This window comes from Akebia trifoliata, chromosome 3, assembly GCF_017979445.1.
Source record: "Akebia trifoliata isolate Shusen 1 chromosome 3, ASM1797944v1, whole genome shotgun sequence".
NCBI classification, from domain to species: Eukaryota; Viridiplantae; Streptophyta; class Magnoliopsida; order Ranunculales; family Lardizabalaceae; genus Akebia; species Akebia trifoliata.
In genome coordinates this window covers 39,455,441-39,472,793 of record NC_141377.1, presented here as the reverse complement: position 1 = coordinate 39,472,793, position 17,353 = coordinate 39,455,441, and the positions used below count along the sequence as shown (strand labels likewise).

Sequence of the window (17,353 nt, the reverse complement as noted above, 5' to 3'; positions counted from 1 at the left end):
TTTACTTTTTATGATGAAGATCGTGGTGATAATGACTAAACTATAATAGGATTATGCAAAGACTAATGATAAAACGACGCGCTGACACATGCGTGGTCTGTATGCAGACAATGTGGTTAGGGCACAGAACCGTAGATCTTTATTCCTTGTGTATCCCGAAGAAAATGATCTATGGTTTTGTGCCTGCCATGTTAGCCGCGTATCTCATACAAAATATTATCCGCCCCAACAATTTTAAAATTAGCTCTGTTAAACCCATTAATATCCACAGCATTTGGGTCGGGTCGGTTTGGGTTAGAACTTGAACATTTAAGACTCGACCCATTAGAGGTTTAGGGTTGGGCTAGCATTTGGTTGGCCTAACCCGAATCCACTCCATGACAGTAGCATAAAAAAATAGACTAAGTCCCTAAAGTTCATGAGCCACACTGAAATCATGAAACAAGTCCAATAGAGTTAGATCACTAATCATGACTCTTGACACGCTCTAACGAATCTTTCACGGCAACCTCTATCTTATATTATCTTAAATTAAAAGGAAGTTTGGCTTCAAAGCCATGAAAAAATAAAGTTTTATCTTAAAATAAAGAATTTATTTATATAAATTCTGTGAAGAAAGAGAGAGAATACTTTGTCTCTAATGCAAGACAAAGATCACAAGAAGAAGCCCAATATAAGTTCTTATATATATACTTGCATTTACCATTCCTGTACTTTGAAAAAAGAAATATAAACTGAGTTGGGATTCACATTGCTACTTGATCAAGGGTCGAGATTCGATGTCGCCTATCGGGGTTCATCTACAAATACAAGATCAACATGTATTTATTTATTTTTAATATCAAAAAATAATTTTGACAAAGTTGATTAAATTTTTGGTTGTTATGAAATATACTATTATAGACAAAAATAGTCCACTATGAGGCCAAGAATTAATTCAAGACCTCATAAGGGAATATTTTTTGGATGAATATCTCGATGACTTGTGATGATTTGGATATTAATTTGCAGGTGATGATGGATAATGGAATCCTACAAGTTACATTTTCGAATCCCCAAGGAATTGTCACCGGTATAAGATACAATGCCCTCGACAATTTACTTGAATTCCGTAATGATGAAAGTAACAGAGGGTATGTAGTTTTTCCAGTTTCTTTGCCATTATAAAGGCAAAATACTTGGATTTGTCAATTTATTCTAATAGATGCTCTTTGATGTTTATTGTTAACCAACCAACTACTCCAACAGACCCATCTAATGGAGAGGGGAAGAACTATGAATATAAGATCGATCTAAAGCCTAGAACATGAACTCCACGACAATTCTATTACTGATGGTTTTCAATTATATTTCCAATGCAAAATTACTTAATTCTTATTTTTACTAATTTATAATGAAATAGGAGTTAATGGAATTATTCATTTTATGGAATTTGTAGGTACTGGGATCTTGTTTGGAGCGAGCCCGGAGCTGCTGGGATATTTGATGTGTAAGTTGTCTTGGGTTATATTATTTGATTTTTCTTTATTTTTTATAATTAGCAAACCTTTTTATAAAATCTAATTCTTTTCAGGTGGATTTTTTAAAAAAAAATGCAAAATCTTTGTAGACAAAATCAATCTTTGGTTCTCAACCATGATGAGACATATGTTGTTTGAAGATAAATCATTTAATAAAAGATAAAAACTTTAAGAAAAAGAGTCATGATTTTCTGACGCCCCTTTGGCATACGCTCCTTGACATGGCATAGGCTAGAACCATAAATTCTTTTTCTCAGAATACACAATATATGTAATTGTGTATCCCAAGGAAAAGATCTATGGTTGTTACCCATGCCGTGTTAGGGCCCTCAGGGGAAGTATGTCAGAACGGGGTGTCCAAGAATCATTATTCTAAGAAAAAGTTACATAGGAATTCGTGAACCTTGAATGGCCAAAATTGGAGATAATAAATGTCCTTGCCTTCAATATCTTGCACCAAAAAAAAAAATCTTTGATTTTTCAGCAGAATCCATTGGTTCTTGACATGGTGATTTCTTCAATATTTCTTGGTGTATTAAGATTTTGAAGATGATTTTTTCTTTTTTTCTTTAATTTATTGGCTTTTATTTATGATGTTATACTGCCACATTATTTCATACATTAAATTTAATAACGACCATTATATCAAACTAATTGATTGGTATATATTCAGGATTCAAGGGACTAGTTTTAAAGTAATTCTGGAAGATGAAAATCAGGTGGAGATATCTTTCACAAGAACATGGGATCCCTCACTCAAGGGAAAATTAGTTCCCTTAAACATAGACAAAAGGTAAATATTTAATTCTTTTCAATTAGAGAATTAAATTAAAGGGATTATTTCTAGTATCTGTTATAAATAAATTACAAAATTTATATATATTTTTATAATTAATTAATGAACTCGCAGGTTCATAATGCTGCGTGGCTGCTCGGGCTTCTACTCATATGCAATTTATGAGCACTTGGAAGGATGGCCAGATTTCAACATGGCTGAAACCAGAATTGCTTTCAAGCTTAGAAAGGACAAGTAAATTCCAAACTATCCATTTTTCCATATTTCTATAAAGAGTGGTGTTGGGGTGCTTGTGTCTCCGGTTGTGTCATCCCAACATTTTCCTTCTATAAATAAAGTAAAGTGGTTTTAAAGATTTGGGGTTGATTAATTAATTAATAAATCTTGTTCTTCCATTAATTTCTATTCAATCGTGCTGGAGTGACACAGAATTTATTGTGATTCTCACAATTCTGATGTGGACATGCATACATAACCATAAATGATTTTTACATGTATCACGAGGAAATATATCCATGATTATGTGCACATCCCACATTAGACTTGTGAGAATTGCAGTAAATTCTTTTTGTCATCTCAGCATTTTCTATTTCTATTTGGGATTATCAATGGTCTGGTTGGATTTTTGCCCTCAAGTTCAACTTTTGATTATATTAAATTTAAATAGAAGTGGGGGCATGTATGACCACTCAAATTGTGGTGTTCACCACTATTACTCCATATTCTCTCATTATAATAGTAATGATGTGTTAGATTAGTTACAAAAATTCACCTTAGAGATATTGAGAACTCCAACTTCATTGAGATCTAAATTGAAGAAAGTATATATATTTTTTATTAAAATAAATTCAACTTTCTAAATTAATGTCGAGGTTAAAGACAATAGAGATATTTACGAAAAAATGATTAACTTTTGACGAATTTACGATTATGGCTCATTGTTCATATTAATTACCAAAATGTGAACGATAACGAATTTAGAGTTTTTTAAAGTGACTATTTCACTTTGAACCTACAAAATTGTTGCTTTAAACCTATGAAATAATTACCTTGTCTTGAATTTTTTTTATAACGAAAACGTGATTATTCACGTTTTGGTAATTAAAATGAAAAGTGGTTAGAATCGTAAATAACTCATTTTCAACTCAGAAATAGTAATTCACCCAAGATAATATCCTTTTTTTTTCTCATTATTATAATAAATAAAATAAATAAAATATATATATGTTTTATTATTATTATTATTCATTACAAGTTTTTCTTATTATTGAAATAAATAAAAATAACATATTTAACTTTTTTTAGTTTTTAAATTTATTATTATTCTTACATTTTATTATTTTTATATTAATAAATAAAATTTTAAATAAGAGATGAGAGAGGGTTATCAACTTTCATCTCTTAAGGTGAAAGTTGAAATGATCCAATTTTAGTAAGTTAGAGAGTTGGTGAGTTGGGAACTCATGTGAGTCGATCCTTTGACAATTTTAGAGTGTTCAACTTATTGTGCACGTGAACACCCTTGTGAAACTCGGTTAGTAATTTAATCAAGTACCTATTTTATTATTCACCAAAGACTTTATATACCACACTTTCAAAGACCTTGTTTGATAATGATAATGAAGAATAATCTAATTAATAGTAATAAATGCAAAAAAGATAAACAACTATACAAAGAAAATAGTAAGAAGACAATACCCGCAACACGAGATTTTATGTGATTCACTCAAAGGTTACGTCCACAGAGGTATGAGCGTTGGAGTTCGATTTCACTTTTAAAAAAAATGAGATAAATTGATTCAATGAGTCACCTCTATCATTTAACTTCACTTTCTTTTAAATCTCAATCTTTCTAAAATTTTCAATCTTTTATCTCTTGGATTTCTTTCTTTCTCTACTCTCTTTTTCAAAAAAGATTTAGACTTAAAATTATATTTCTTACAACAGTAAAAAGAAAATAAAATTCTTTTTAGAAACACTATATAAGTGGGTCACTTACATAAATTACAAATCCAACTTAAATTATCTTAGACAGACAAAAAAATACACATTTGCACCGGTCTAATTGTCTTTTAGCCATATTTTAACACAACTTTCACTTTTCAAATACACTCTTAATATATTAAGGTTATTTGAGTTTGAATTTAATTTGTTTAGTTTATAAAATTATTGATTAAAAATGCATGCATGAATGTAGGTTTCATTACATGGCCATAGCAGATGACAGGCAAAGGATCATGCCCATGCCCGATGACCGTTTGCCCGGACGTTGTCAACCTTTAGCTTACCCTGAAGCAGTTCTTTTGACCAATCCAATCAACCCTGACCTCAAAGGGGAGGTTCACTTCTCTCTCTCTCTCTCTCTCTCTCATACTTAGTATTATATTGGTATTGATTCTGTACTGCGCAGGTGGATGACAAGTACCAATATTCAATGGAAAATGGAGTGAACAAGGTCCACGGATGGATAAGCTTAGATCCTCCAGTTGGATTCTGGCAGATTACACCGAGTGATGAGTTTAGATCAGGTGGGCCCGTGAAGCAGAACCTTACCTCACATGTAGGGCCCACCACCCTTGCTGTAAGTATCAATCTCATAGACATATCGCTGTTGGTTAATAATAATTAGCTAGCTACTGTTGGTGTGATCTTTGCTGATTGGGGGATGATGAACGGTTCAGATGTTTCTGAGTGGACATTACGCAGGAGAAGATCTGGTACCCAAATTCAGAAATGGAGAGTCATGGAAAAAGGTTTTTGGACCTGTTTTTATATATCTTAATTCCACATTCGACCCTGATGACGCTCTACCTTCTTCACTTTGGGAGGACGCTAAGGCTCAGGTAATAATTCGTTTCTCATACTCCATTGTCACGACTTAGGCAGTGTTTGTTTGCGTTATTTTTCAGTGTTTATTGCTGAAAAAAATTAAATTTAGCATTTTTTGTTAAAATAGCACGTTTGTTTGCTTTATATTTTCAGCGCTTATTGCTGAAAATAAGTGAAAAAAATTCAGCATTATTTTGATGCTGAAGCGGTAAACACTTCGTTTTTCTGACATGGACAAATATGCCCTTCATTTTTTTGAACATGGACAAGTATGCCCTTATTCTTAAAAAGATATTACCTCTTATATCCCATGGATAAGTATATAAACATCCCACAAATTAATAAATCCACACCATGGCTAAATTATTTTATTTTATATGAGTTAAAAGTTTTGGAATGAGTAGATTTTTGATGAGGATGATCTCCTCATTAATATATAAACACTACACAAATTAATAAACTCACACCATGACTAAATTATTTTATTTTATATGGGTTAAAAGTTTTTGAATAAGTTGATTTTTGATGATGATGATCTCTACAATGAGGAGATCATCCTCACCAAAAATTAGTACATCCTGAAACTTCTAACCCTATCAAAGCAAATTCTATAACTGTAAATTGTCCCTTCTTTTTTTTTTTTAAACTATTTTTGACGAGTTAGAAGCTTCAAAAAGGATTGATTTTTTGTGAGGATGATCTCTAGACTATATATACCATCCTCACTAAAAATTTGCTCATTCCAAAAATTTTAACTCATATAAAACAAAAAAAAAAAATTGACTATGGTGTGGGTTGCCCTTATTAATTCATAGGGTACTTTTATAATTACACATCCTTCATTTCCATCGAAAATTATTCATCCAAAATTAAGTTCTTTTAATGTTGATTTCAAATTTTTGTGACTTGTATGACATTATTATTTTTAATTTGAAATTTGTGGGCTTTTATAAATAGAAATTATTATTTATAAAGTGAAGATTTGAGTATTATTTATTATTTAAAAATGAATTGCATTTTAATTTTATAAGAAATAATATATTTTATTGTGTTTGATAAGAAATAGGCATTTGAAACATGCAAATAATGTATAATATGATTGTAAGGGTAACAAAGAAAATTTACCAGTTTCAGCAATGTTTACAAATATGATTTAGCATCTAAACAAACAACTTTTTCAGCACTTAAATTCAGCGCTTATAAGTTTCAGCACTTAATGCTATTCAGCACTTATTTTTTTCAGTTTAACAAACAGCACCTTAGTTTGGTCTAAAAAATTGCTCTCTGTGATTTTTTAATTATAGATACCTTCTATCTTGATGAATATTTGAGATACGCCTATGTGTTCAAACTGGTGGTACACCCCTTGACCTCAGTCTCTTATGAGAGACTATTATAAAATAAACCTAAATACCCTCATTTCAATCACTAGCTAAAAGCTCTTATTCTTCAACCACTTGGGAAAACTTGTAATCCTCATCTTCAACCATAAAATTCTATATCCTCCATTTCCATCCTTCCAACTTCAAGAACAAGATATAATGAAATTTAGGAAAAATAGAAGATGATGAAATTTTAGGTAGAAAAATCAAAGGTTTTTATTTATTTATGAGAAATTAAGTTGAATTTGAAAATAAAAATAAAAATAATCATGAAATTAAAGAATTAGAAATTTCGAAGTAAAAGTCAAAAGTCAAAGGGTATATATGTCATCAACTTAAAAATAGACCCACCCAAACATTTTTACCAAAACGTGAAGGGTATGTCTAAATCACCCCTCTTTTTTATGATCCTTTTATATGTTTGAAGTGATATAATATAACAATCACATACTGAAACTAGTAATCTTGTTGTAGATGTTGATTGAAGTCCAAAGCTGGCCGTACACTTTTCCTGCTTCTGAGGACTTTCCTTCTTCTGATGAGCGTGGTACCCTTAGTGGTAGATTACTAGTCCAAGACAGGTATGTCTCATAAGCCTGTGTAAATGGGCTGGGTCAAAAAAAAAAAGTTTACCAATTTCAAAGCCTCGACCCAGCATAAATATGAATTGGACCTGTAAATAATCAAATGTGTCTAGTAAGACTACCCAAATCCAACCCATAACAGAATGGGGCGGGCTAAATTCAGGCCCATTTACAAACCTACCTAAATCCTGTTATTATATTAATAGTTTAATACTAGTAAAAAAAAAAAAAGTAATTAATTTTTCTATGATGTAAGGTACATTGATGAAGATTATATATCAGCAGATTCTGCTTATGTGGGCCTGGCTTTGCCTGGAGATGTTGGTTCGTGGCAAAGAGAATGCAAGGTCATACATACTTTCATTTTGTCTAATCCATTATAGGGTATTAGACATGGGATTTATTATAATAAAGTGTATATTTATTCACTATATATATTAAATTGGAGAAAGATCCTTTTAAATTAAAGAAAATTTCTAAAGCAATATAGGTGGACTCTATAATCCAAACTGGGCAAATAGTAGCGAATTATCTTTCACAATATGATATGGATTTCAGTAGATAAAATTTAAAATCTAAAAATGTCCAACTGATCTAATGAATTTACAAGTTTATCACCTTCTCAGGGCTACCAATTTTGGACTAGAGCTGATGAGGATGGTTATTTCACCATTAGTGATATTAGAACAGGAGACTATAATCTTTATGCATGGGTCCCTGGTTTTATTGGAGATTACAAATATGATGTTGATATCACCATCACAAAAGGTTTTAATAATTTCTCATTTTTATGATGATTTCCATTGTGAATATAGCTTCAAGTAACATCTCTTATATATATACTTTTGGTAATCCTTGGAACATGTAAAATAGGATGTGATATCGACATGGGAGATCTTGTTTATGAACCTCCAAGAGATGGTCCCACTTTGTGGGAAATAGGCATCCCTGATCGTTCCGCAATGGAGTTCTTTGTCCCTGATCCTAATCCAAACTATGTCAACAAACTTTACATTAATCATCCCGACAGGTAAATTCTCGTCATCACCATCCATATCTTATCGCATGGTACAATGAGCTTAAGAGTATAGGAATCAAACCAGCTGGCATGTATAATTCGTGGATTAGAAAAGTGTCTTAAAATAATGATTGACTTGTACATGCACAATAATGCTAATAGATACTACCTAGAACGATCTCGAGACATTACATTTTTTTCCATTTGGGATGTACAAAAAATAGAAAATGTAAAAAATTAAAAATAATACAATGTATGCGATCACTATACATTATGAGTAACAAGTTTTGGCACTCATGAGATATAGGCGTTTTATGTCCTGACACAATATTATAGGGTAATGTTGGGCAATTATAGATCTTTGGAGAATACCCAAATACATAGAATCCTTGTAAAAAAAAAAACAACTGACTAGGTTATAGGAAATGAGTTTGGAGACGATTAATTTTTCATGACCCTCACATGCATGAATCTTTTATGGATTTAAAATTTTTCATTGAGTGCAAGGTGCTCATTTTGGTATGGTATGTGAATATGTATTGGTAAATATTGGAGAATCATGCAGAAAATCCTCAGTTTTCTTCCACTAGATATGTAATTTTTCATATATAATTTTGACCTCACTAAATAAGGTTTAGATGTGGATTTATATTGATCCTTTGAACTAAAAATCATATGAAATTTTATAAGATGAAATTTTAAAAATCATATGAAATTTTGTTGAATCGTCAAAAGTAAAGTTTTAATTGACTAATATATTAGGCATTTTAGGGATCTAATTGAACTCATAACAGTGTCAAGTTGAGGTCAATAAGGGATTCTACTTGTTAGTCATCTCCTAAGAGTGTCATGTCAGATAGTGATGTCGTAATCTCGGACAATACTTTCATGACCAATGCTAGAATGACACAAACAAAGACACAAGGGTGACACAAATGACGTGGTGGCACACATAACCGTAGATGCATTTTACTTGTTTCTCATGGAAAAGCATCTACGGTTATGTGCTCACCACCACGTTATTGTGTCACTCCTGTGTCCCACTTTTTGTCACGCCAGCACGACTCTAATACCATTGGCCTTGGCTTATTTAACCTCAGACTATGACTTCTCAAGTCTTCTCATGACTCAGGTGTATTAAATATACATCTTTAAGTGTTACGTTCCTATCTAGAATATGTTTCAATTATTGTACTTAATTACAGGTTTAATAAAAAAAATCAAATAAATTGATCTCAATCCTTTGGATTCTTTCGACAGATTTAGGCAATATGGATTGTGGGAGAGGTATTCGGATTTATATCCCAATGGTGATCTTGTCTACACCGTTGGTGTTAGTGATTATGAGAAAGATTGGTTTTTTGCACAGGTGACCAGGTGTGTGATTCATCCAGCATTGTTTTACCTAATCAAGCTTTACTTCATTCTAATTTCAAAGTGTCCTTTATTTTTATCCTTCTGTAAACTTCCAAGAACTCAACCCATTATTTGCAGGAAGAAGGCAAATGGATACCAAGGAACAACATGGCAGATTATTTTCAATCTTGACATGGTGGACCCAACCGGAATTTATAAACTTCGATTGGCAATTGCATCCGCCACGATTGCTGAATTACAGGTATGGGATTTAAATATCAATAAATACAATTGGGATTCAAGTGCTGATTAAGTAATGAACCTTTTATCGTTTTGAGTCTATTAGGAGGTGGACCAAAAAAATAAAAGTGGGTCAGAATTGTGGACTGTCAATTTTTTACCGTTAATTTATAAATCACTTTTGATGGGATTAGAAGTTTCAGATTGGGCTGAGTTTTTGTGAGGGTGATCTCCTCACCAAAGAGATCATCCTCACAAAAAAAAAAAAATCAGCCCAATCAAAAACTTTAAGTCATATAAGACAAATTTGGACTCCAACATTGGCTATCAAATGCTACCCATATATAGATTGTAAGAAACCAACCACAATTGTCAAGTTTGTAATGTAAAAACAGTGCAACCTTGGTGATCTGCTTGAAATTGAGGGGTATTCTTATCTTAAAAAAAAATAATATTTAATGCTGTTCAGCTTCTTGTGTCCAGTATGGTTGGACATACCCACCGGGGTCTAGACAAGATGGTAAGAAAGCGACTGGGTGTGCTCCCCAGATCGTGATTTCTAATCTCTATAGCCCCTTCACCATTAAGGTGGCTATTTAATGACTTCACGTGACAGTGTGAGATGATGCGTGTGGTTTGTGGGCTAGTCCTGTGGATAAGGTTAGTCTTTGGGTCCCAATGGTCCAATGGCTGGCTCGCTATCACATGATCACCTCGTTACAAATATATATATAGTTGGACACTAAAATTGTTTGCTTGCTGTTTTAAGTAACTTATAATCAATATATAGTTGTTGAAAGTGGGGTAACCTTATCATCTAAAAATAAATATTTTTGTTGAGGGAGAATTTGTAAACAACTTGAAAATGTAAGGTTTGGAGAGAGTTATTTCACCTTTAAGGGAGAATATGTTAATAGTACATGGCTTGAGGTTTATTTTCCTCCAAAACCCTTATTTGGGTGGTGAAGTCCTCTGGAGTAAGTTTTTCTTATGAATTTTATTTCCAGTTGTTCTAAAAGGAAATTGAGTAATTCATTAAATCATGTGGAGTATAAAAGAGCCTTTGTATGGATTTCAAAGCCCCAAGTACCATTTTATTTTTAAGGTAGACTCTTTAAACTTATATTTTGAATTTTGTTGTATTGGGCTAAGGTTCGAATCAACGACGCCAAAGCAAATCCTCCTCACTTTACATCTGGAGTAATTGGAAAAGACAACACGATAGCAAGGCATGGCATTCACGGGTTGTATTGGCTCTACAGTGTCGACATACCAGGCGCCGCTCGACTTGTAGAAGGAAACAATACCATATTTCTGACTCAACCAAGAGCTATCAGCCCATTTCAGGGGATAATGTATGACTACATGCGTTTAGAAGGGCCCCCACCGTCCAACTCCAACAACTAATGTTGAACTTATTTTTATTCATTAGAAACTACTTTAGCTCTTAAACCATAATTATTTATTTTGAATTTTAATGAACTCCTTTTGATGTATTACTTGTGTTCGGATTCTGATCATCGCTACAATACTTGAATCCATGGCTCATGTTTAAATAGTAACTTGTAATGCTGATTTATTTTTAATTTGAAAGTGGTTAAAGAATGAAATGGTCCCATTATGGGCTGATTCATTGACCCAATGACCTTTATAGCGTCTCTATATATATAGTCCCGTTCAGCAACAAACATTTTGGCAAAACATTTTTCAAAACATGGGTTAGAGGTTTTGGAATGGGCTGATTTTTGGTGAGGATGATCTCTATGGTGAGGAGATCAATCCTCATCAAAAATCAGCCCATTCCAAAACTTATAGCCCCAGTTTACAAGTTGAAAAATTGTGGACCGTCCATTTTTTGTAAACCATTTTTAATGGGGTTAGAAGTTTTGGAATGGGCTGATTTTTGATGATGATCATCTCCTCACCGTAGAGATCATCCTCACCAAAAATCAGCCCATTCCAAAACCTCTAACCCATGTTTTGAAAAATGTTTTGTCAAAATATTTGTTGCTGAACATTTCCCATATATATATATATATATATATATATATAGAGAGAGAGAGAGAGAGAGAGAGAGTTTGGGCATATTCGACATGGCATTGATTTTTTTTATTTTTGAAAAAATTATTTAAAAGATCCTCGTGGAAAGGTATATTTCTAAATAGTCTTTAAGTTTTCGACAGTAGTTTGACAGGACATTTACGTTGTGTTTGGATTGAGAGAAATGGATATAAGAGAAGAGAAGAGAAAATAAATGAATTTCTCTCCATTTCTCTTGTTTGGATTGTTAAGTGGGAGAGAGAAGAGAAAAGAATTGGAGAGAAATAGGCGAGTTTTCTTTCTGTCAAAAAGTGGAGAAAAGAGATAAATGGAGAAAAAACCTTTTAAAATATTTTATTATTCCAACTCTGTCCCTTAATTTTTTTAAGATATTTTAAAATTTCAAAATTGTCCCAATTTCTTTCATTCATGTCAATCCAAACATAGTGGAGAGAAATTGAGTTTATCTTCTCTTCTCTTCCCTTTACTTCTCTTTTCTTAATGAGTTTCTCTTCTCTCCACTTCTCTCAATCCAAACATGGCCTTAGTAAAATTTTTCTTTTTAAATGATGTCCCTAGACCTCATCTCCCACATTTCTCTCGATTGAATGCCTTAACCATTCAAAATTATCATTTTCATTCAAAAATTGAATTTTTAACATCTCAATTGAGTTTCAAAGATTCCATTCCGTCGGAAAGAAGTTAAGAAAGAAGAATAAACCATTTTCAAGGATTTTTTCAAACATTTTGAATATGTATGTAAAAAAATTAAGATTTTTTTTTCACTTTTTTTCTTAGTTTTTAGATGAAAATTGATGAAGGAAAAACTCAAAAATTAAAAATGGGTGGGTTTTATTCGTGTCGAGTTCACCACTTCTTATTTAAGAAGTGAGCTCGACAATAATTAAAAAGCATCGAGTTCAATAGTAAATAAAAAGTGATGAACTTGACGATAAATAGTGGTGAGTTCGATAGTAAAACTTGTGAACTTGACACTACATATAAAAAACGTCGAGTTCGATAGTAATAAAAAGTGGTGAACTTGACAGTAAATAATAAAAAATGGTGAGTTTACTAGTAACGAGGGATCATTAAGAAAGAAAAAACTTTACTAGATATCCAATCAAGCTACCCCACAAAACTTGGAGACTATTTAGAAAAAAAAAAAAAACAACTCGCGGGGTCTTAAGTAATTTTCTAAATTCTTTTTTTTAAACTTTCATCTCTCAAACAAAAAACAAAAATGAGGGTCAGAATTGGGCATGACTCACGTCTATCTGACTAGGTCATAACATACATTAAACTAATGCTTGAAGGGGTTAGGTTCAAGGGAATGATGCAAGTAAGTAAGTTTTAACGAGTCATTTATTATGTTAATCTTTAATTTATTTTTAGAGTGCTGATATTCTAACTAGAAAGTTTTCACTCGGTCAATACTCAATTGACATGTTATGGACACAAAACCATAGATCTATTTTCTCGGGATATATAAATGCACATCTTTTATGGTGATTTGTATGTGTATCCCAAGGGAAAAGAATTATGATTCCTTGTTCGAGTATTGACCAAATGAAGACTTTCTAGTTATAAAATATTCACTCTTTCAAGTTAGAAAATCTTTCTTTTTTCTTTTCTTGATTAAGATAGCTAATCAAAACAAAATAAAATTAGGCATGTTCAAGTTTTTTAAAACTTGGTTTCGCTTCTCATTCATGTCAGATACCAAGTCGTCTTGGATGAGTTTTCCGAGATATTTTTGCGACGTCTCGTTAGAAAAAATATTGGATAGTTTTCCGAGATACTTTTGCGACGTCTCGTTAGAAAAAATAAAAAAATGAACATCCATTTCAGATACTGAGTTGTCTTCGGAATTTTCCAATATGTTTGACACGTCTTATTCATAATAAATAAATAAAATAAAATAAATGAACGTGGGGTTTAATATCTCAGTCAGAAAAATTGACTTATCCATCCATCTCGCCCCTGTCCGATACCAAGACGACTCGGGCAAGACCAACATGAGTTTTGAAACCTTCGTTCAATGAGTCCAACCACCCAAAACTACCTAACTCAAAGTTAACCCTAATTTAGAAACTCAACTCAAATTGTGTTAATGAGCTCAGGCTGCATGGTTGAGAGAGAGAGAGAGAGAGAGAGAGAGATCTCTTATAATTATTATGATAAAGAGAGGCGAAATTAAACAAATTTGATCTCAATTCAATTTCAAACCAAACACTAGCTTAGATTTATAAAACCCTTAATTTGGTACATTTATATATTTACATGTGGAATTAAGTAGAACCCCTATTATTAATTAATTTGGTATCAATCATCGATCCTCAGTAGTGGTGGTAGTAGTAGCTTGAATCAATTTCTCTTTGTTATCCTCAGCTTCATCTGTAGCTTCAACTTGCATTTTAGCAGTCTGGAGATCTGCTTCAGTTGCTTCCTTCTCATCTCTTGCCGTCATCTTCTTTGCCTGTTAATAAGCTTAAACACATTTTTAATTAACAAAGAAAGAAAATTAAGTTTTTTAAATTTAATTAAAAGTGTACCTACCTTGCCTACAAAAAAGGCTTTTATATAACTGAGACCTTCTTGTAAAGAAGTAGTGAAATAAAGGTATTTGTTCTTTATTCGAGACATCATTGACATCTCCTCCTTCCTCTCCCTCTCCCTCTCCTCATTCCTCATCTTAATCCTCTTCTCAACTCTCCCAAAAACTCTCACACGTACGTCTGCTGCGCTCCTGATCTCTCATCAGCCTCTCTTTGTTTATATATGCATGGAAATGAAGTAAAGAAGAGTCATCCTTGGATCACCACGTTTTGAATATTATCCCACGTGTAAGGTTATTAGCTACCCACGTACACTATGCTTTTTACGTTGCTGTCAAAGACATCAGATTTGGATCAGGTCAGTAGATCCATTTTCGATCCAATAATGATGGGGATCATATCAGATCATGGTCACGGAGAAATTACAAATACTTATACAACTTTTAAGCATGCAAATTACAAATACAACTATAAATTTATGTTTAAGAGTAAATCTAAATTTGCTTGTCTTTTATATATATATTTAACAAAGATTGAGAGGGACTAGTGATGTGCGGGCATTGCATGTGCCGGTGACTAGTCCTTGGACAAGACCATATTTTATGATTGAGACAAAAAAGTTCAAGTACAAACCCTAACCACTATCTACAAGAATACCCGGTTAAAAATAATAATAAAAAAAAAAAGATTGAGGGAGACAATCAAATTCTTCAAAAAAATATGTTGCATGTTTACTATTTGATTTTGTCAAATCCAAAAGAAAAAAGATTCAACAAATCAGAATAATCAAGTTTGCAAATTGGTATGCTTAGCCGAAAAAAAAAAACAAAAAGAAATGTGAATTGATTTGGATTTGCTAAATTCCAAGAACCAAGTACAATCCGTATCTCAAATTAGTTTTCATTCATGTTGGTTCTCAATTTGATCTTAATATCTAGGACCAAATCTAGTAATGTAGGATGAGATAGATGTAACATTATTCAAAATCTCGAAAATATTTCAGCTTCAACCTACTCAATTTGTGATAAATTATTTTTAACCTATTAAATCTCTTCTTCAATACGTCATTTTCAACATTTTTGCGATAAATCATTAATTTTTTTACTCTAAATTTCGTTGTCTTCAACTTTCACAAGAATCCTATCTCATTCTTAGAAATATTTTAAGACTAAAGATGTGGATAAATCAATTTTTCCAAGAGGTTGAAGATGAGAGCATTTAAGGGTATTCATTAGTCGATGAGAAAAGATCATAGTCAAGGGATACAAGTCATCAACTTGAAAACAATGGGTTATCTCAAATATTCTCCAAAACATGGAGGGCTATGTTTGAGTCGTCATTCTTTTATTAATTTACACTTTGTGACATTTGCAAACACAACATGTAACTAAAGGGTTTATTTGTAATTTAAAAATTAATTAAAGGGTGATTTTGAAGACTAACTTATGCGTTTTTAGAGACATGAGAGTGCAATGTTATATGTTTTGACCAAAATAACTCTATGCATATTAAGTCTAAATGTTAAAATGGGTCATTTTTGGAATCCTGGTGTCGATCCGCTTCTACTACGCCTTCTCTCATTATAATAGTAAATAAATTATTAGGATAAATTTGTATTACACCCCTACTGAAATGAAATTAAAGTTCCCTGCGAAATGCAAGATGAGGTTTGTCCCCCTGAACTTTCGTTAACCCAGTCAAGTTATTATTTAAAACATTTCTTCATTAGAGGAGATTATTAAAAGTCTAAAATACCCTTAAATATATGAAATGACAAAAATATCCTCACTTAGTTAAGGGTTCGATCAATTGAGTATCTCATTTATCTTCTTCTTCACTATTCTTTATTGTTGAAATGAAAGGAAAATGAAACCCCAACTCCTTTGAAGCTTTTATCTTCAATATCAAGTGTAAATGAGTGGATTTTAAGGATGTTTTTATTGTTTTCAAGTTGAGAGTAATCCAATACTTCGAATCTTCACATGCAAAACACTCAATATGTTGGTTAAATTAAGAACAAATAGAAATTACTAAAAAATACCCTTTTGTAAATATATTTGTTAGTGTTGACAATGTTGTGTATGTTCTCTTGAAATACATAAATTCAGATTAAATTCTAAACAAAGCTTTGAAAATCAATGCCTTAATTAAGTTGAAGCCAAAGAGAACACAAACAAAATCAATCACAAAACATGATCAAAGACAAGCACGGGTAAAGAATATAAAACTACAGGTTAAAATAAAGATTTAACCTTAAAAGATTAGGTATTAGAGTGCAATCAATAGGTTTTATATATATATATATATATAGGGTCCCGTTTAGCAACAAACATTTTGGCAAAACATTTTTCAAAACATGGGTTAGAGGTTTTGGAATGGGCTGATTTTTGGTGAAGATAATCTCTACGGTGAGGAGATCATCCTCACCAAAAATCAGCTCATTCCAAAACTTCTAGCCCCAGTTTACAAGTTGAAATATCGTGGACTGTCCATTTTTTGTATACCATTTTTGATGGAGTTATAAGTTTTGGAATGGGCTGATTTTTGGTGATGATGATCTCCTCACCATAGGGATCATCCTCACCAAAAATTAGCTCATTCCAAAATCTCTAACCCATGTTTTAAAAAATGTTTTGCCAACATGTTTGTTGCTGAACATTTCCCATATATATATATATATATATATATATATATATATATATATATATATATATATAGGGTCACGTTCCTAAGACTCATATTGAGACTCACATTGCGACACACCGTTTTGTCTTATATGGGCAAAAATGTTTGGAATGAGCTGATTTTTTGTGAGGATGATCTCTGTGATGAGGGGATCATCCTGGCAAAAAATCATCCCATTCCAAAACTTCTAACCCCATCAAAATTGATTTACAAAAATTGGACGGTCTATAATTTTTCAACAAAAATTGGACGGTCTAGAAGTTTCATAATGAGCTGATTTTTGGCAAGGATGATCTCCTCACCATAGAGATCATCCTCACAAAAAATCAGCCCATTCCAAATATT

The 17,353-nt window shown here is 32.2% G+C and overlaps 2 protein-coding genes across 2 annotated transcripts; one reads left to right on the top strand and one right to left on the bottom strand.

Moving 5' to 3' along the window:
* Positions 1–642: 642 nt before the first annotated feature.
* Positions 643–11,314, top strand: LOC147406877 (uncharacterized). Its single transcript, XM_086432799.1, has 15 exons — positions 643–821; positions 1,012–1,133; positions 1,439–1,489; positions 2,194–2,313; positions 2,431–2,550; positions 4,514–4,655; positions 4,727–4,897; positions 4,998–5,159; positions 7,002–7,108; positions 7,368–7,458; positions 7,738–7,879; positions 7,985–8,141; positions 9,390–9,506; positions 9,624–9,747; positions 10,878–11,314. Exons 1-15 carry the CDS (start codon positions 780–782, stop codon positions 11,130–11,132), a joined length of 1,923 nt encoding a protein of 640 aa, XP_086288925.1. The 5' UTR covers positions 643–779; the 3' UTR covers positions 11,133–11,314.
* A 2,647-nt stretch (positions 11,315–13,961) lies between these two features.
* Positions 13,962–14,522, bottom strand: LOC147406876 (uncharacterized). Its single transcript, XM_086432798.1, has 2 exons — positions 14,325–14,522; positions 13,962–14,244 (listed from the first exon to the last, which is right to left on the bottom strand). Exons 1-2 carry the CDS (start codon positions 14,457–14,459, stop codon positions 14,095–14,097), a joined length of 285 nt encoding a protein of 94 aa, XP_086288924.1. The 5' UTR covers positions 14,460–14,522; the 3' UTR covers positions 13,962–14,094.
* Positions 14,523–17,353: the final 2,831 nt, after the last annotated feature.

Bases quoted from the DNA above. Each gene is read 5' to 3' on its own strand.
- LOC147406876 (XM_086432798.1), bottom strand. From the start codon at position 14,459: ATGAGGAATGAGGAGAGGGAGAGGGAGAGGAAGGAGGAGATGTCAATG. The intron at 14,245-14,324 runs GTAGGTACACTT...GCTTATTAACAG, and splicing joins AAGCCTTTTTTGTAGGCAAG to GCAAAGAAGATGACGGCAAG.
- LOC147406877 (XM_086432799.1), top strand. From the start codon at position 780: ATGTCGCCTATCGGGGTTCATCTACAAATACAAGATCAACAT. The intron at 2,551-4,513 runs GTAAATTCCAAA...GCATGAATGTAG, and splicing joins TTCAAGCTTAGAAAGGACAA to GTTTCATTACATGGCCATAG. The intron at 7,109-7,367 runs GTATGTCTCATA...CTATGATGTAAG, and splicing joins AGATTACTAGTCCAAGACAG to GTACATTGATGAAGATTATA.